The 21,273-nt window shown below is 38.7% G+C and overlaps 1 protein-coding gene across 1 annotated transcript in view; it reads right to left on the bottom strand.

Moving 5' to 3' along the window:
- ntrk2a (neurotrophic tyrosine kinase, receptor, type 2a) overlaps positions 1-21,273 on the bottom strand; it is a 228,028-nt gene that overhangs the window by 55,006 nt on the left and 151,749 nt on the right. Inside the window, exon 13 of the mRNA XM_059969820.1 lies at positions 598-728. Within this exon, the coding sequence (XP_059825803.1) occupies positions 598-728 (131 nt within the window). The remainder of the gene's footprint in view (positions 1-597; positions 729-21,273) is intronic.

Here is a 21,273-nt window from a genome sequence, read left to right as displayed (position 1 = left end):
CGGTTCTATCAATAATTTAGTTTGCTGCAAAAATGTATTTGCATATCACACAGAAATTTACATAAAAATATTATAAGGTATCTTTATAAGAAGGGTTCCTAAAGCAATTCAGATGTACTTTGGTATAAAGTCAGAAGTGCCTTAGGCCAAGTAATTTGTGTTGGAAATAACCAAAGACATTACAATTGTAGGTCAAATTAAAATTGATGCTTGGTGGTGAATTATTAATTTAGTTCTGTGTACAACAAAATGCACACAGTGAACAGGAATATAGCAAGTAAGTGGGCAGGTTTTCAATTTCCATTCTATAGATAAATCTTCACATAAGAAGCAGTCAACTCAATAGAATTGACTGGGCTTCCATCACTCTATTATCAGATTCCTATATTGTCTCTGGTTGGTTTTGCAGAGCTATTATGAAACCAGGCCATACTTTTAAACCAAGGGCAAGATCATGTATCATGATCTTTTGACATTGCATTAGTCCTATATGGACTAACCTACAAGACAACTAAGGCTGAAAGATAGACAAGCATTTATCACTAGGAGCTGCAGACTAAAACATAAATTAATAATTGAAATTCTATAGTGATATACCTTCACTGCCACCAGGGTCTTATCTTCTTCTGGGCAAAGGTTATAACATTCAGCTAGAAAAACTTTCCCAAAGGCGCCTTCACCCAACTCCCTCTTCAGTACAATATTGTGCCGTTTGATATTTCGAACAACTGTTAAAATAAGAAAATTACTATTAATATTGCTATAATCAATTTGAATTCCTTGGAAAATGTCTTCTAATATATTCACGTATAGACAAGTTGTTGACTCCAGTACCTTAATTGGAGGGCATACAACAAAGAGAGGTGTTATAACATTAGGAAATTAGATAAAACTACATATAACACAGACCACTGGAGTCATTTGACTGTCACTTTGTGGAACAGATTAAGTATTTTAACATACAAATATCCCAACAGAAATTTCATCCTGTTCCATTTTCAGTACCCACTCTTGCTGCGTCCAAACAATGTTGTACTTCTATGTCAATGTTGTAATTTTATACCCAATGCATTTCTTCATTTCTTTGGTCTCATTTGTGTCATGAAATAGCTAGTGCAAATTTTCCTACTTTCCTTTAAAATTAGCTACAAATTTCACAAAATTTTGGTCCTTACGTCTCATCATTTCCCCATCACTTTGAAGCTAAATGAATTAAAATAAAGGAAGTTTTCTCCTCCACCCCTACTGTTAATGCACTGAGTGCACACACAGGGAAAATTAAATCAATGAGGCAGTGAAGCAATATTGTGCATTTACCTTCGGACCAAAAGGCAAAAGCTTTATGCTTGTGATGATGGGGAAATTATCACTATTTGCTGAGATTACAAGGTGAAGTTGCAGCATCTTTGGACTCCAGACTTTAATCCCCAGCTTTAATTGGGAATTCCATTAATTGATGCCAGTGATTCATCGTGCCTTCCCCAAAATTCCTACAGTAATCAAAAGCGATCAGTGAATTGTCAACCATTGCAGCTTTCCATGAACTGATCTTGCTGCAAAATATTCTGAAAATATTTAGCTTTCTCCACATGTAAGATAAATAATATTTTAATGGTATAAAAAAACATATTCATCACTTAGCACCTTGTCTTGCCCTGGACACTGCTTTTACAAGTGGGTTCCTATTAAGATAAATACTTTCAATTTTTAATAAGGACTAAATTCATCTGGCACTAAACATATGTACAATTACAGTATCTGCTCTCCTTTGGACAATTACTTCCTCTGACTGAAATTGTGCCAATGTGTGGAGGTGAGATTAACTGATCGTTCATGCATGTTTAGAAGTGGTGGCCGATGATGATTTCTCTGTCAGGAGATTTTAATTGCTTTTATGTTTTTAACTGTTGATTTTTAATGTTTTTACTTCTTGTTCTCATGTTTCAACCCCTTTTCACGATTAAAATGCTTAAAATATCAGCTAACAATTCTGTCTTGGTTTGCTGTCCATGGAAATTCTCGAATGGAAGTAATCCTGTGGAAGGAAGCTGAAGTTACCTGAACCAAATCTTTTAGCTGCAATTTTTCCGACATAATTGGATTCAGCCTCATCTCCAAGCCTTTCTGGCTATAATTAGCAAGCCACACCCACAGGAATGTGTTGACAGCTCAGTTATGCCTCAGATTTCCCAACTGTAAACTGTCAAAGTCTTTGAATACTGGTGAGCGGCTGACATACACACACTTCCAATATTCAACAAAAAATTGCTATGTTGTTCTATGTCATTCAAACACATACCCATGTTAGAAAGGATTTTAAACCATTAAGTACATGTAACTAAAAAACTGCAAAGTACATAAAATATAGCTCTTGCCCTCAATGCCACGTCCTGGGAGATGAGTGGATTCTCTGACTTATGGCAAATTTAACCTGATACAGACTCTGTGGCCTAACTGCTGAGAACTGGCAAGAGGTTGGCATTTCACTGTTGGACTCTATAGGTGGGAATTGCAATTGGAATGATTGTGGTAGAGACCTTTCACAAAGTTTGGGTTTTCCACTTTTGTGCATGTTTGCATGGTTATTCCAAAACTTCTGACAGACCTATAGTGATATACTAACAATTCCACCAGGAACTGCCGGCATGTTAAGAAAAATCTAAGCCAATGGGATTGGCTTCTCAGGCTGTTCAGTGATATTTCTTTTGCTGGGTGCAAGGGGATCTCTTGAACAGCTACAGTTGTCACAAAATATGATTGGCCTTCATCAAGGGCTGTGACTCTGGCAAATTTTGTTAGTGACCACAGAATGTGTTATCTAGTATAGCTGGAATAACCCGAAACAAAATCTCCATAAAAACAAAACCTCTATTTCTCCCTTCAGTTTATGCAGCACAATAAATAAATACTGTTTGTTTAATGGGGCCTTAAGATACACACAATGTTTTTTTATTTATTTTCTGGGATTATTTTTAGTTTTAACCTACATCATGTCAAGGCACTTAGTGTTTGACTCCCTATATGTAATGAGAAATTGCTTCAATATTTTGGGTATGTTATTAAATCCCCATTTAGTCCCAGCAGAATAAATAAATGGATTCTCATTCTTCCTAAATAAATATAACCCAGTTTATTATTGAGAATGACCTTAAAGACCAATTTCAAAAGTAATTTGTTTCCATGCGCATCCGATTGAGCGAAGCAACTGCTGACAGATACTGGAAGAAGATGAACAAATTAGTAGATTAAAATGACTGCATTTAATTCTAATAAATATAATCCATTCATCTCAGATTTCCTTTCAGGTTCTAATTAGCAACTCTCTCTCTCTCTCTCCCTCCCTCCATCTATGTCAGTCTTGCGCACACACACACACAAAATCATGTATGTGGGGGTTGTGCATATGCACATTCACATACTACATGTGTAAGTGTGTGAGCTTTCAAGCTCAGAACGTGACAATGCCAGAATCCGTTACCGAGCAGCAGTATTGAATGGAAGGGATTCTCAGTGAACTGCCATATGTTCCCCTGCTGCTTCAATCAATTCAATCAAAAAGATACAATTACCCTTGGGCTAATAAATACAAATCTTCCAAAAGTCCTAAGGTGGCATGAATTAAATTACATTTCTATAATATTCTTTTCACCCGAACTGATTCAACCCCAACTAAAACTTGACACATAGGTTACACAATGACAATACTACTGTTCAATCCGTGATCTCTTCTATCTGTTCATTTTTCAATCTTGAAATTTCTATGCAATATTACAAGAGCTGCAGAATGTCATTATGGTTTATCTTGTATTAATCTGACACATTCCATCAAAACACCTGATTAACTGCACTTGGAAGCTGATTTTCGGTGAGATAAATCAGCAGCCATTATCTTCTGGAAGAGTTCTCTCAAATGTTATCTCTGCAAATACTGATTGTAAAATGTAATTATATTATACCCATAAAGCAATGTTCTTACCAAAAACATTTTAATTATAATAAGAACCCTTGGCTTAATCTTGCTACATACAGTATGTAATCAATATGCACTTTTCCCACTCTCTGTACTCATTCTTGCTGTTCACTTCAGTCAGAGTGATCTTCCCACATCTAGAGGGACCAGTGAACAGCAAACAAAATCCACAAAGGTACAGAAGGATGACACCCCTATCTCCGTCAGTTCTATCTTCACGAGAAGCCTATTGTCTCAGAGATCTGATTCCTCCTTTTCTTTCCACAACACAGACTCATGCTCAAAGCTGACCATCCCATCTACCATTTCAGCTCAGTAATCCCCTATTAGTCTGACCTCTCTGAAGACCACCTCAAAGTTCAAAGTAAATGTTACTATCAAAGCACATATACATCACCATATACAGCCCTGAGATTCATTTTCAAGGATACTCAGTGAATTTATTACAACAGGATCAATGAAAGATGAAGCAGAAGGCAGAAGACAACAAACTGTGCAAATGGAAATATAAATAAATAGCAATAAATAGCAAGAACATAAGTAACAAGATAGAGAGTCTTTAAGGTGAGATCATTAGTCGTGGGAACATCTCAATGGATGGGCAAGTGAGTCTTTGGTTCAAAAGCCTGATGATTGTGGGGCAGTAACTGTTCTTGAACTTCGTGGTGCAAAATCATCAACATCATTCTTCGTATATTAAAAACTGCGGGAATTTCAAAATGCATCAACATACTGGTTCGAAGTTCTTCAGGCTAGTGTATCATAAAAACATTAGTCATTTTAATGTATCTTTTAATACTGGAATCATAAAGCATTTCAATTATTTTCAGGTACAAATAGGGACAACACAACTAAAATATTAAAACAAGAACATCATAAATAAAAGATAGATAATTCAATTTTGTGTTGGTAAATTAATCCATAGAAATTACCAATTCAATGTCTTCTTTCTGATTCTCAAAGTCGATTGATGGTCTGTCAGTTTATCACCTTATTCCATTTTGAGATCACAGTATATTACTTGATCCAGATCACAATTTCAACCACACTTCTCTAAGTAATAATAATTATATACCACATATAATTATACAGCTTCAATTTCAAGCCTGTAATTACAGTTTCCTCCCCTACTTTCTGTCACCAACTCTTGATTTCTGATCAATTGTAGATTTGCATGCTGCAGTTTAGTTGTGAACCCAGTGCTTGAAATGAGAAGTAAAAGAGTTATCAGATTTAATATTAAACCTGAGCTGCTTATGTGAGACACAAGGGGAATATCCATTTAACATAGATAACATTGCCAGGTGGATTCATACATATGTAATCATGCAGTAAACTGCTTCCATTCTGAAAATTGCAGCTTTACAAATTTCAAAATATAATCACACTGCAGCATCTGTGGAGTGTGACAGCAAAGAGTTACACCACTGACTGCATATTCCTGTGGATTATATGGAGAGGGATCCAAGACAAATTGCATCTGTGGCACGTGCAATCTTCATAGTCAGTTCTGCCTGAAAAACCCACCTCCCTCATTTATACTTGGTGGAAACAACAGGAGGCTGGAGATATTGAAAAGCTGGAGCAACACACGAAAAAGCTAGAGGAAGTCAGTGAGTCAGGCAGCATCTATGTTTTGGGTAAGACCCTTCATCAGGGCAGAAAAAGGAAGAGAGGGGATAGCCAGTTTAAGAAGGTGGTAAAGATGGATGGAGCAGGGGCTGGCTGCTGATATGTGAATGCAATTCAGAGTGGGTAGATAGGCAGGTGAAAGACAAGGAGGTTGGGAATAATATAAGAAGCTGGGAAAGGACAAGTGAAAAATGACAAAGGACTGAAGAAGTTGGAATCTGACTGGGGAGGTCAGAGGACTACGGAATAAAGGAAATGAAGTGAGGAGGGGAACTGGAAGGAAAAGTATGTGGGTGATGAGCAGATCAAGAGTGGAAAGAGATAGGGTAATGGGGTCAGTGGGATAATGGGGCAGATGGGATAAGGAAAGAAGGGGACAGAGGAATTAGTTATCAGACAAGAGATTACATGGGCACGATAGGGACACTCAGACTGTATGTTGCCTCCCAGGTGCCAGGATCAGGGACATTCCAGATTGGATCCACAGCATTCTAAAGGAGAAGGGTGAGCAGTCAGAAGTCTTGGTAGATATGGACACCAATAACCATCGGTAGGGAAAGGGAGGAGGTCCTGAAGAGAGAATTTATGGAGCTAGTTAGAACATTGAGAAGCAAGACCTCCAGGGTTGCAGTCTCTGCCTGTGCTGTGTGCCAGTGAGGGAAGAATAGGATGATCTGGGAGGTGAAGGTGTGGCTGAGGAACTGGTGCAGGGGGCAAGGGTTCAGATTTGTGGATCACTGGGGTCTCTTCTGGGGAAGGTAAGACCTGTATAAAAGGGATGGGTTACACTTGAACTTGAGAGGAACCGATATCCTTGTGGGCAGGTTTGCTAGAACTGTTCTAGTGGTGTTAAATTAACCTGGCAGGGTCAGGAAGCGGAGTGATAGGGCTGAGGATGGGGGAGTTGGTATTCAAGCAGAGGCAATGTGTCATGAAACTGTTAGGAAGGACAGGCAGATGATAGGGCAAAACTGCCATCAGTGTGATGAGCTGCAATGTAAAGGGGACAAAATCAAAACAAGTGATAAATACCGAGACAGAAAGTGTGATATTTGAATGTACACAGTACGCAGAATAAGGTAGGTGATCCTGTAGGGCAGTTAGAGATTGACAGGTATGACAGAGTGGACACCCCTGAGTTGTGGCTGAAAAAAAAAGTTTATAGTTACTTATTGGAACAACATTGAAAGATACACATTATATCAAAAGGGCAGGCAGGTAGGCAGAGGGGGTGGTGTGGCTTTGTTGGCAAAATTGAAATCAAATCCTTAGAGAGAGGTGACATAGGATCAAAAGATGAAGAATCGTTGTGGGTAGAGTTAAGGAAATGCAAGGGTAAAAAGGCCCTGATAGGAGTTATATACAGGCCTCCAAACAGCAGCCAGAATATGTGCTTAAAATTATGTGAGTGGTAGAAAATGCATGTCAAAAGGGCAATGTTACAACAGTCATAGAGGATTTCAATATGCAGATAGATTGGAAAAATTAGGTTGGTGCTGATTTTGGATTCAAAGAGAGAGAAATTGTAGAATGCCTAGAAGTGGCTTTTTTTTTAGAGCAGCTTGTGGCTGAGGCCATGAGAGGAAAGGCAATTTTGGATTGGATGTTGTGTAACAAACCAGATTTGGTTAGGGAGCTTAAGGTAAAGGAACCCAAAGGAGGCAGTGATCATAAAAAATGATACAATTCACCCTGCAATTTGAAAGGGAGAACCTAAAGCCAAATGTATCAGTATTAAACTGGAGTAGTGTAAATTGCACAGCCATGAGAGAGAAGCTGGCCAAAGTTGATTGGAACAGAGTCACTAACAGAATCAGAATGGATGGAGTTTCTAGGAGCAATTTGGAATGCACATGATAGATATATCCCAAAAGTGAAGTAGTGTTTTAAAGGCAGGATGACACAACTGTGGCTGACAAGGGAATTCAAAAGCAAAGAAAGGGTATATAATAGAGCAAAACTTACTGGCAAGTTGGAGGCTTGGGAAGCTTTTAAAAACCAATGGAAAGCAAGTAAAAAAATCCATTAGGAGAGAGAAGATCAAATATGAAGGTCAGCTAGCCAATAATATCAAAGAAGATACCAAAGGTATGTTAGAGTAAAAGAGAGGCAAGAGCAGATATTGGACCTCTGGGAAATAAAACTTAAGATGTAGTAATTGGAGACAAAGAAATGGCAGATGAACTTAATAAGTATTTTGCATTATTATTTACTGTGGAAGACACTAGCAGTATGCTGTAGGTTGATGAGTGTCAGGGGCAGAATTGAGTGCAGTTACTACTACTATGGATTAAGTGCATGGGAAGATGAAAGTTCTAAAGGTAGATAAGTTACATAGACCAGATGGACCACACCCCAAGGGTCTGAAAAAGGAAGCTAAAAAGATTGTGGAGACAGTAGTAATTATCTTTCAAGCATTACTAGGTTCTGGCATGGCTCTAGAGGTCTGGAAAATTGTAGATGTTACTCCACTATTCATGAAGAGTGGGAGGCAGAAGGAAAGAAATCATAGGTCAGTTAGCCTAACCTCTGTGGTTAGGAAGATATTGGAGTCAATTGTTATGGTTGTGGTTTCAGAGTACTGGGAGACACATGGTGAAACAGGTCAAAGTCAGCATAGTTTCTTCAATGGTAAACCTTACCTGACATACCTGTTTGAATTCTTTTATAACAAACAGGATAGACAAAGGATATTGTGTACTTCGATTATCAGAAGGCCTTTGATAAGATGCCAGACATGAGGCTGCTTAGCAAGATAAAAGCCTATAGTATTACAGGAAAATTACTAGCATGGACAGAACATTGGCTGATTGGCAGGAGGCAAAGAGTGAAAATAAAGGGAGCCTTATTTGATTGTCTGCCAGTTAGTAGTGGTATTCTGCAGTGTCGGTGTTGGGACTAATTCTTTTTACGTTATATGTCAATGATTTTGGATGATGAAATTGATGGATTTGTGGTCAAGTTTGCAGAAAATATAAAAATAGGTGGAGGGACAGAGGTAGTGTTAAGGAAGCAGGAAGGCTGCTAAAGAACTTAGACAGATTAGGAGAATGGGCGAAGAAGTGGCAGATGGAATATAGTGTTGGGAAGAGTATGGTTAGGCACTTTGGTAGAAGGAATACTGGTGTAGACTTTTTTAAAATAGGGAAAAAATTCAAAAGTCTGAGGAGCAAAGGGATTTGTGTAGAATTCCCTAAAGGTTAACTTGCAGGTTGAATCAATGGTGAGGAAGGAAAACGAAATGTTAGCATTCAATTCGAGAGGACCAGAATATTAAAAAAAACAAGGATGTAATGCTGAGGATTTATAAGGTATTAATGAGGTTTTGCTTGAAGAATTGTGAGCAGTTCTAATCTAAGAAAGGATGTGCTAACATAGGAGAGTTTAAAGGCGATTCTGAAAAATTATTCTGGGAAGGAAAGGCTTATCATATAAGGACTGTTTGATTGCTCTAGGGCCTGTGCTCTCTGGAATTTAAAAGAATGAGGGGGGATCTCATTGAAAACTATTAAATGTTGAAAGGCCTGGATAGAGTGGATGTGGAGAGGACGTTTCCTATAGTGGGGGGTGGAGGAAGGGTCTAAGACATCCTCAGAATAGAGGGACATCCATTTCGAATGGAGATCAGGAGGAATTTCTTTAGCCAGAGGGTGGTGAATCAATAGAATTCATTGTCACAGGTGGCTATGGGGGCCAGGTCATTAAATTCATTTGAGGTTGATAGGTTCTTGTTAAGTCAGGATGTGAAACATGATGGGAAGAAGGCAGGAGAATTGGGTTGAGTGGGAAATGGATCAGCCAGCCATGATAAAAAAGCAGAGCAGGCTTGATGGGCCAAATGATGTAATTCTGCTTCTATGTTTTATGGTCTTGTGGTTTAAGTCAGAATAATAGATGTTCATGCTATCAGGTTGGAGGTGATCTCGGCAGAATTTGAGATGCTGTTCCTTTAATCTGTGTTGAACCTCAACTTGGTAGTAGTGGATGCCTTGGACACTCATGTCAGTGTGGAAATGGGAAGTGATGTTAAAATAGCTCCCCCGGAGGATCCTAGCTAGTGAAAGTGCTTAATGTAGAATGGTTCTGGTCTCTGTATTGTGAACACCAGATGCAATAATTAACATCAACAGCTTCACATATGAAGGACTGGCTCACACGGAAGATTTTGAATTGTGGTGAGGGAGGAAGTGTAACAAGTAGTTGTAGCAATAATTGCCTGGAGGGGGGAATGGGTGGGAAGGAATAAGTGCATAAGGGGGTCATAGCTGGAGCAATTCCTGTGGAAAGCAGAGAGGGTAGGGGAAGGTGTACCTGGTGATGAGTTCCCATCTGAGGTGGCAGAAATTGTGGTGAATGTTATATCAGATTTGTGGGCTAGTGGAATGGTGGGTGAGGACAAGGGGAACTTGACCCCTGCAATGCCTGGGGGGGGGGGGTGGGTGGGTGGGGATGTGGGAAGCCAGGGGTATGGGAAATAGAAGAGAACCAGGTGAGAGCTGCAACAGTTGCAATTTGGTGATGGGGTACCTATTTTCTGAAAAAGGTGGACATCTCAGATGTTTTGGAGTGGAAAGGTGAACAGTATTACAGTGGATCTTTAATGTCAGTACCAGGCTTAGAATGTTTAAATACAAGATCATCAGCCCAAACCATGTATACCAAATCCATGTTCTGGGAAATTTTCCTAAGATTTTTCTAGTTTCTACAACAATAATCATGTGATCTGGCTGAATAAATTTCTCTGATTTCACACCTCCTCAGGAGCAATCGTTTGTCTCAAAAATCTCTCTCACATCCTCTTTCACTTGAACTCTTAACCCTTTTGTCATTGAATTTCTTCCTGTCACAAACTTTCCCAGATTTTTTCTTCCCCCTCCACATCACCCTCACCCCTCCCCCAACTACCCTCTCTCTCTCTCTCTCTCTCTCACACACACACACACACACACACACACACTCCCATCAGCTTAAAAAAAATTATTAGTTCTGCAGGATCATGCCTAGTAATTTTCCACCAGGATTCCATCATCTGCAATATGCCCACATGCTATCTCACAACAGTAATGAAGACACCTCAGTCTGAGAGGATCGTAATTATGTCCAGTAAACCCATGGTCATGCTTCATAAAGACAGTTTTATTTTAAGACTTGTTTGTCTCTTTTACAAAACTAAAATTAGAAAAATGTTAATGCATTGAGCTAAAATAAGAGAAAAGCCCTGGACCTTTAAAAGGCACTACATCTATAGCTGAAGAGTGTTTTTATATTATTCCAACATGCTGTGCAGTCATTGTCTCTCGCATACTAAACAGCCACAAAGGATTGCATCACTCACAGCTTGAGAATGGCCCTATTGGTTGGTTATCAACCAACCACACAATGGCATCCTATCACTCTTTGCAATCTTGACAAAATTTGATATAGCTCTTTAAATAGTTCATTAACTCAATCAGGTATATCTAACACTATACACAAAGACGCGAATCTTTTTCAGAATAACAGCAGCAACACATTCTGCAGCACCAAGTCTTTCGTCTGTGAATACATCCAAAATATTCTTTATGTTGCTAAGGAAACCAACATGTAAAACACAAGTATCTGTCCTACAACAATGGTTTCCATGCCATTCAGACAAGGTTACAATTTAGTTTATAAATAGTCTCCACCAAATAATTTCTTGCAAACCAACTAATTAACCACCTGCAGCATTACTCAGAAAATGTTCCTTTGAAATTGTTGTACTCTTTCCATAGCTGTTCATTTGTTTCTTTCACAATCTCTCATTTTCTTTCTTTTTCCTTTTCTGTCTCCCCTTTCTGTGGTGTCTATTCTTTTTCACGGATCTTGCATGCTATTAGATCTTGTTATTACTTTGGTCCCACAGTGTTCACCTTTTTCTTTGCTTGTTCCCAAATCAATCAGACCATTATTTAAATCAGTCCCACTTTTTACATCTCCAAATATCTCAGTTATTTATTTATGTCTCTCGTTTCTCTCCTTTTCCATTCATCAGCCAGAGTCGGGAGTTATATCCATTGATAGCCACAGATGTTAGTTCCTGTAACCACATCTCATCCATCCACGATTATTCAGGAAGGGGTACAATCAAGAAATAAAACGATAAGACAGGCAGATAGGGACACAGAGAGAGATGCAGACAGACAGAGAATATGAAAGCAAGAAAAAATGGTTGTGTGAGAAAGGAAGAAAGAGTGAAAGAAGGAGGAAAGTACCTAGATCTTTAACAAAAAGAGGATATAGAAAAAGAAAGTAGAGATTTGTTCTGGCTACAATATTTTTTCTGTCAATCAGGATGAGGAACTGTGGCCAAAATTGGTGCTGCTGAGGTCAAGAATTGTAGCACAATTGCACCATTAATAGTGGGATGGAAAATCAGGAACTGGAGCTGCTACTAGGGTGGATCCAACACAATGAATGGGGAAATTACTCAGCCAAGAAGGGAGACAGGGTTCTGAATAAGATGGAGCTGGTACAATGAAGCTAAATACTTGTACTAGCAAGCTTGAAGCTGGTTCATTCACTGATGCTGGTGAACTAGTGCTGGGGTTCAGTGTGAGTAAAGTTGGCTTCCATATAGATCATACTCAACAAGAGATAATTTGACTACTTCCTCTTGACATTCAAAAACATCATCTTTGTCAAATTCATTCAGCTTCATTGACCTGGGTATTTTCATTGATCAGAAATCTATCGAAATTAATCACATAGATACAATGGTAACAAGGTCAGCTCAGAGACTAGATATTCTGTGGCAAGCAGCACACTTTCCAAAATCTTTCCGATCAACTAAAAGGCATGAGGCTCTCAAAATCTAACTTTGGTTAGGCTACACTTTGAGTATTGTTTTCCCTTCTGGTCCCTCCGTTAAAGGAAGGATGTGGAGGATTTGGAAAGGGTGCAGAAGAGATTTGCCAGGATGCTGCCTGGATTAAAGGACAAGGAGTATAAGGAAAAGGCAGATTATCCTGGAGTGTTGAAGGCTGTCAAGGGCCTTAGATAGATGGTTTTAGAATTATAAGAGACATAGATAGGATAGAATGTCAGAATCTTTCTTTCCCAGCATAGAAGAAATGTCAAGTACAGGAGGACATATATTTAAAATGAAAAGAGTAAGTTTAAAAATGTGCAGGGCATTATTTTACACATAAAGTGTTAAGTGTTCTGTGTTCAATGGTCTCACTTGCCAAGATGAATTCAGCCCAAGCATCAAATAAAAAGCTCAGTATCTTCCAGAGCAAAGCAACCTTCATCCCACCAATTTGCAGAAATATTTATTTCCTACACAATCACTACGCCTGCTTAAGTAGGTACCACCTTCCTCAAACATCTTCAACAGAACCACACTAATATTTCTCCATTACTTTAGCATTGGTGGGTGAAAATCTTGGAGCAGCCTACATTCTTCCCAACAGACCTGGGGAATAGTTTTACCAGACACACGGCAGAGACTCAAGGTAAGAGCCGACTGCCACCTTCTCAAGAGAAATCAGTAACAGACATGCTGATCTTGCCAGTGATGTTGACATGCCACAAAAGAGTTGAAATAAACTTTCCACTCACATTTATCCTCTACCTTATAGTCTCAACATTGCCTTCAAAATTGTTCATCTTTTTTCAAAGTCATTATGCAAGACTTGTGTGAATGCTGTTTTGAGAATCAACATGACTACTCAATCTTAATGAGACACTTCCTTTGGTAAGAATTTCACTGGGGATCTGCACACCTCTCTGTGTTTGCCCCAAACTATTGCCAAGTTTAAGGAGGTTAATTAAGCACAGATGGGTAATCAACATTTTGAGAGTTACTTACTATTGGAAAGTTGGTTTAATGCCCATCCTAACATCAACTTCTCCTATTTCTTATTTTTTCCCATTCTCTCCATTCCTAAAGGCTTTAATCAGTTTCTTTCATGTGAATGCAAGGTAGTAAGCACTCTTCTGGGCTTTGCCCAAAGCCCATTGCTCATTAGTGATCCTAGAGAAAATCAGCAAGCTGTTTGACTGCAGACACATCACAACTGAGCCTAATTCTGCACTCCAGCAACATCATAAATGTACCTTTCCAGCAAAGATCAGCAATTAGTAATTAGAGCCAGGAATTCTAACTCACCGATACAGTCAACAATTACAGATCGGCTCAGTCAGCACAAAATGAGATCAAATTATTTAGTCCGAGCTTCAATCAGCTAACATTGCCAATTTTCTAGATTTCAGCAAAAATAACAGGAAAAATCTTTATATGCCTCTGTTATACAACAGCAAGAATATCAGGTCTGGATTCTGCCTTGACCACTGCCCACAGATGCCTTCTGGAAGTTATACATGTACGTTTAACATATGAGAGGACGGGATTTGTTTGTGAAGCATGGCCAGTTCTAATGAAGGGTTGCCAAAATGCAATATTAACTGTGTGACACTTTACACAGATGCTGCATGAACTGCTGAATATCTTTAAAACTTTCTAACTTTTTTCAAAAGGTATTTCCAGCATCTGGAGATATTTTAATGTAACGTAACCACTTTGGCAATTTGCTACTAATACAGCAGACAGCCAAGAAGTCACAGTTTCCTAGCAAAAAAGGAAAGATGAGGAAAAATGATTGATTGAATCATTAATTATTCCCTTTAGTTTTAGATCCACCAGAATATTACTAAAATATTATACTTACAGTAGATTCACCAGATTATTTACTAAAATAATTTGTAGGAAAGATGAAGATCTAGATTTCTTTAGATATTTTGCTGCATTGTAGTTGGTTATTCGGCTTCTATAAATTACCCTTTAGAGACAATACGAATCAAACAATGTTTTTATATGTAAGTTAAACAACAATTTACTCTTGCTTGTTTGAAACCTCAGTTCTAACCTTAGCCTACGTTCTGTGGCTGAGGGATTTGTATGGTCCATTTGTAGTCCCCACAATCCCAGAATCAAGCCTCAAGCTTCAACCTTACAAAGTAGAAGCAAATAGCTTAGATAGCTAGTCTGCAGCTCTGATAAAGCTGGAGTATGTTTCCATCAATATTATGCATTTCTCCTTCCCTAAAGACCTAAGCAATTTCATAATTATAGCATTAATTGAGCACTGCAGGGTTCAGGGTCTTCAATATTTCATATTTACAGAGTCTATAAACAGGCAGTAAAAATATGTCAACAAGCAGTTGAAACAGCAAGTATATTCTTTCCCAGCCCTGACCTGCTATTCTTAATGACGGCCAGGGATCTGGCTCAGCAGAAAAGAGGGTAGACTACAGCTCAAATCTTGACCAAAGTCTTACACTGAGTGGTGACCTGTTCTGCAGCTCTGAAATTGCAGGGTCCAAATGAATAAAATGTTCATTTTAAAATGACTGAAAATGTTTTAATAGACATCACAAAATGTGATAAAAATGCCTGACAAGATACTAAATCAGCCACAGCTATGGTCTTTTCCATGCTGGCATTATTAGCTAGATCTTTCATTCACTGCAAATATGTCAATTCAGTCCAGCAAATTTCTTTTCAATAACATTTTAATGGATATTTTATTCTTAACTAGGTTGGATATGAAATAGTTTATAGCTTATTGCTTCAAAATTCAAAAAGTGTATTAAAATGGGAAGACAAGATATAACTGAAAATGTATAGGTATCAAATGTTACTATAATATGTATCATTACTTTAAAAAAAATAGGAGGACTCAGCTGCAAAATTAGAAGGAAAAATGCACTTCCTTCCATGATTGAGAGATACTATAGAAAATAAGAAATATCATGCTGATGGCTAGCTGGTGGTGTCTTGAGTCAAGAAGCCCATTTTAGAAACAGCTTCTTCCCTTCTGCCATCAGATTTCTGAATGGTCCGTGAACCTACGAACACTATCTTGCTATTCTCTTTTTGCACTGTTTAGTTATTTTTATGTTTCAGGCTGTAATGCTGCCACAAAACAACAAATTTCATGAAATAACTCTGTGGTAATAAACCTGATTCAGTGATGATCTGAGGTCTGAGCTGGATGCACTTCTCACATGATACCTCAGTTTTAAGCCCACCACGGCTGCTGCATCGAAAGCAGCAAGCCCCGGTCAAAGTGGTGGCAAATGGTTTGCTTTCTGTAATGTTAGTTAGCATTAATAGGGGATCAATTGTGCTGGAACATGGCGACTCGTAGCAAGCTGCTCTCTCCTCATTACTTCAATGATAATCGTTCTACTCTTTTAAATCCAAATTCTGTGTCTCTAAAGTGGCCTTGCACCTTATTGTCCACCTATACTACACTTTGTCTGTATGCTATATTCTGCATTCTGTTATTGCTTTCCCTTTTTCTACCTCAATGCACTATTAGAATGAAATGATTTGTATGGTTGGCTCATATAAAGAATTTTTCACTGTACTTTGATACATGTGATTACAATAATAAACTGTTTGAACAACTTTAATTTAACCCTCTCATACTGAATCAATTAGTTATGTTTCCAAGGCAATTCATTACCATTGTGCTGTTCTAATTAAGACCAATGGGAAGACCTCAGAACTAATGACATTGCCATCACCACAACCACTTAGACCATTGGGGAATGGAATGGCCCAGAATTAGCATGGAAGTCCCAGTAAATAGATCAGTTCATGTTATGCAGAATTATAACCAAAGGCAGCTATTATGGAACAATCTGATTCTAGGTTATGTTGTCTTAAATACCATTAAATACCAGGAGATTCAATAAAGTCCTAGTTAATGGATACATATCCTATTATACTAATCATTTCACTACCTGTATTAGCAAGAATGGAATGCAGACTAATTTTACAACTTTTTTATTTGCAGCATTAGATTTTTAACCTGTCCAGCAACTGGCCTTTCCCTTCAGCTGTCCTACAGGTTGAAGAAGACAGGCTACTATTGAATAGAAATATCAACTTCTTAATTACATATTTAGGAAAGACTGAAAAAAATGTGAACACCTTTCAATGAAAACTTGTTTGATATTTTCAATCTGAATATTTCCACTACTATTAGTAAATATTTTTTCTCAACATTTTTAATTTTGAATTTCAAAGTGGCGTGACATACCAGTAAGTCTCAACATGAAAATGAAGTAATTTTCCTAGATTTGTACAACAAAAAGAAGGACAGAAACTTTTAAAGTTCACATTAAAATTAGTTTCCTTGGAACTAACACAGCAAAATTATCATTTAATTTCCAAAATATGCAATACAATCCAACTGTCTTCTTCTAGCCCAAACTATCCACCATCTGGTGAATAACAGAAATATTATTGTGAAAACAATACCATTTTTTTTTTGTTGTGGGGTAGATTTCAACCCATGATACAGGATCAGAAAATATGCTGATGATCGCAAAACACGGTCTGCACTATTTTCATTCTCAAGCAAACTGTTGAGAATTTAAACTGCTCTTCTCAAAAAAAACATATTTTTCTCTTTAAACTATATGTCAGTAATGAAGCCTAAGACAATGCTACCTCAAATCAACAGATCATTTCACCATGATAGGGGTGTTTGATATGAGAATGAGCAAGGACTCCACTTTTGGAAATTGGAATTCATGTGCCATAAACACAATTCGAGAATGACAAAATTCTCATGTAGCATTAGGGTTAACAAGGATTTCAGCATTCACACTGATGACTTAGAAAACTTGTCTACAGGCAAGCAGTTCCGATAACATGAATCAAGCGTGGTGTAGTTACCACAAAGAGCAAAAGTAAGCCCACATCACCGAGATTCTTCTCCAACTTCCCATTGGGTAATGAGCGGTAGACATTGCCTCACCCACTACCAAGGGCCGTTTATCATATTTCCTTTCATCTGTCCAGATATTGAATAGGCTGAAACATACACCAAAGGAGCCCCCTCCTCAACACACACACACACACACACACACACACACACACACACACACTTTCCTATTTCCTAAAAATATGCTTGAGGTTTCATTTTCAAGTTGATCTTTTCTTTTTTTATTTTTGTAATGTACTTTAGAATAAGCATCTACCCTTAATTTTTGTTGGTTCTTAGGAAAAAAGGTTTCTTTTTGTACCAAAAAAGGTTTCCATTTCCAGAATTTAAAACAAAGATGGAAAGGTAGAATAATATTCAAAGGAGAATAGAACTTCAAATATTACTGATATCACCATCCCATCAGACCAGTTGATTCAATGCAGATGTCCTTGTAATAAATTGCCTCTGTGAGCCAATGCCAGTAAATACCAGATTGATTGCAAGTGCCCTTGACATCAAGGTACCATTCAACACAGTGATATTAAAGAATGCAATCAGAACTTCAGTCAATGAAAATCAAATGAACAACCTATCACTGACTGGAATTAGGAATCTGGAAGTGGTTACTGGAGACCTGTTGTATCTTGAGACATGACTGCAAGAGCTTCTCTAGAAACCATCCTCTGCAAACCATCTTCAGCAGCAATATAAATGACCTTCTGTTATAAGAACACAATACTAAATTAGCCTCTGCTGGGCTGCAATAAAACCTTGGATACATGTTTCCATAGCAGAACCAATTCAAATAATGTTTTACTGAATGTCCACATTCACAGATGAAGTCACAGAAAGTCCCTGGAAATAACAAAGATCTACCAGCTCAAAATAATTGGAGAACTTGAAGAAATTAATATTTGTGAAAAACTAGTATAGGAAGATTTAAATACTGGGCATACTGGGTTAATAAATCCCCAGAAACTGAGAATCTTCATTCCTAGGGAAAGGAGGAGTTTATATAGAAGTGGATGCACTATTCTGGAACAGTTCCCAAAGAATAAAGGCAGCAAAATAAACCTATAATTTAAGAAAGGGCAGAGAAAACAGATAACTATAGGCAGTTAGCCTGATGTCACTAGAAGGGAAAATGCTGGAATCTATTAGTGAGAAAGTGGTAGCAAGGCACTTGGGAAATAATGATAGGGTCAGGCAGAATCAACATGATGGATGAAAGGGAAATCAAATCTGTTAGAGTTTCTGGAGGAAGTAAGTAGCAGCATGTATAAAGCTGAACCAGTTGATGTGGTTTTAAAATACTTGCTGCTTTAGGCCATCGTCTACGCATCTGTATAATTAGTCATGCTGAATAATGACATGCAAGTATATCTTAAACATATTAGCAAACTTCTTGAAAGTTATGATCAATAATGTCAACCATCAATCTCTTAAAATATACCTTTCTGAGCCGTTCAGTTGGTATGACTTCTCTCAGATATCTGTGGGTTCAGATCCCATTACGAGGCCAGATGACAGTGTCAGATGTGGGGAAGATGCCGAGAGGCTTCAGAGGGATGTGGACCAGCTAAGTGAGTGGTAGACTGAATATAGCATGGAAATATGGAACTGGTGATATAGAACCAGAATGTGACAATCTCAGAATAAAGTTTACCCATTCAGGACAGAGGCAAGAAGAGGATGGTATCTTTTTGGAATACACTACAGAAGAGATTCATGGATGTTCATGCACTAAAGTGTATTCAAGAGATTGATAGGTTTTTATCTATTAAGAGTTTATTGGGCCAGTGCAGGAATGTGATGCTGAGTTAAAAGATCTTTGAACTAATGGATTAGGCATGAGGGGCTGAGTTATCTACTATTGCATCTATTTATATTCTTATGTTTTATGGTTACATCACAACTGTCTGGTAATATTAATATACAAGCACTTCCTTCCTTGATCAAAACACTATTTGTTGATACTGAGTTATGCTAGCATCGATATTTCAGAGAATTGGAAAGCTGAATGTAATCAACATTATTAATCCAAATCCTGCATTACTCAACACAGCTGGAAGAACTCAATGGATCCAGCAGCATCTTTGGATGGGGATGGACAGTCCAGAAGCAGGATCTTAATTCAAAACGTCAACCGTCCATCTCACTCGATATATGCTGCGTGAGTTCCTCCAATTCTTTGTGTTGCTCCAGCATCTGCTATCTCTTTGTCTCCATCTGGCTGGACCCAGCTTACTGCCCCAAGTCATCATTCAGCAGTCACCTGAAGTGTATACAGGAAGTCAACCTCACAGCCTTTAAGAAGCATCTGCATGAGGACTTGAATCACCAAGGCATTGAAAGTTATGGATCAGTGTTTGTAATAGAGATTAATGTTGAATGTTGGCAGAGACACAAAGGTCTGTTTCTTTTTCTTTTATGACTCTATACCTATATGATTCCATGACCTATGTATCAAGGAATGGGTAGCAAAGCAGACCAAAGCTTTGTTCTAAAGCTCTGCCCCCCTTCTCCCTGAACAGTTTGGCAGCTTTTTGGAGGAGGCAAAACCAGTGGTAGAGTTGTTCTTTTATCAGAACCTGGGAGACTTCTTTTAGCTTTAATGTATCTCTTCTATTGGAGCCACTTAAAAACTTATGATGGATTTAATTGACAAACAAAATAAATATATTGAAAACTAAAGTTAATTAAACAGCAAGGTCTGCAGGGGGAGTTGTGAGATGGGAATCCCAGGCAGCAGTGTGTGATGTGGGACGTCAGGGTGACCTCCAGTGTCATTGATAACTGTACCAGTGAGAAGCGCAACTGCCTTCAGCTCCTCACTGACAATATTAGGGAACTGGAGCTGGAGCTGGATGATCTACAGATCACTTGGAAGAATGAGGAGTTGATGGGTAGGAGCTACAGAGTGGTAGTCACACCTAAGTTGCAGGTGACAGTAGCTGGGTGACCGTCGGTGGGGGGGAAGGAAATAAGCAGAAAGTGCACAGTATCCTTGCGGTTGTCCCCCTCAAAACCAAGTATAGCACTTCGGATGCTGTTGGCAGGAGTTGGGGGGGGGGGTGTTCTGAGAAATGACCTACCAGCAGCCAGGTCACTGACACTGTGGCTCAGAAGGGGAAGAAGAAGAAAAGTGGTATTGCTAGGAGATTCAACAGACAGGAGATCACGTGGGCATGAAAGAGATTCCTGGATGGTATGTAGCCTCCCGGGTGCCAGACTCAAAGACATCATGGGGTGCCACGGGAGTTAGCATGATGCTACTACAACACGGGACATTGGAGTTTGGAATTCAGCTCCAGCGTTCATTGTAAGAAGTTTGTACGTCCTTCCCATGAGCACATGGATTTCTCCCCGAGTGCTCCGGTTTCCTCCCACAGTCCAAAGATGTTCCAGTTAGTTGGTTAATTGGTCATTGTAATTCGTCCTGTGATTCATCTAGGCGGTGCGGACCATTCACCCAGAAGGACCTGTTCCACATCGTATCTCTAAATAAATAAATAAACCCTAGCTATGTCCACAGCATTCTGAAGAGGAGGGAGAGAAGTCACAAGTCATGGTATATATCGGTACCAACACTATTGCTAGGAAAGGGGATGAGGCTCTGAAGAACGAACATAGAGGGAAGCTAAAAAGCAGGACCTCCAGGTAATCTCTGGATTGCTGCCTGTGCTACACACCAGTGGGAGTAAGAATGTGAATGGCGTGGTAGATGAATGTGTGGTTAAAAATGGGTCCAAGGGGCAGGGTTTCAGACATGTAGATCACTGGGATATCTTCTGGAAAAGGTATGACCTGCACAAAAGGGAAAGCTTATTCCTGAACTCAAGAGAGACCAATGCCTTTGTGGGCAGGTTTGCTAGAGCCGTTGGGGCGGGTTTGTCAAGGTTGGGAGGGAAGTGGGGACAAGAGTGA

The sequence above is a fragment of the Hypanus sabinus genome, chromosome 5, assembly GCF_030144855.1.
Source record: "Hypanus sabinus isolate sHypSab1 chromosome 5, sHypSab1.hap1, whole genome shotgun sequence".
Classification (NCBI taxonomy): Eukaryota; Metazoa; Chordata; class Chondrichthyes; order Myliobatiformes; family Dasyatidae; genus Hypanus; species Hypanus sabinus.
This window is presented reverse-complemented; position numbering and strand designations above follow the sequence as displayed.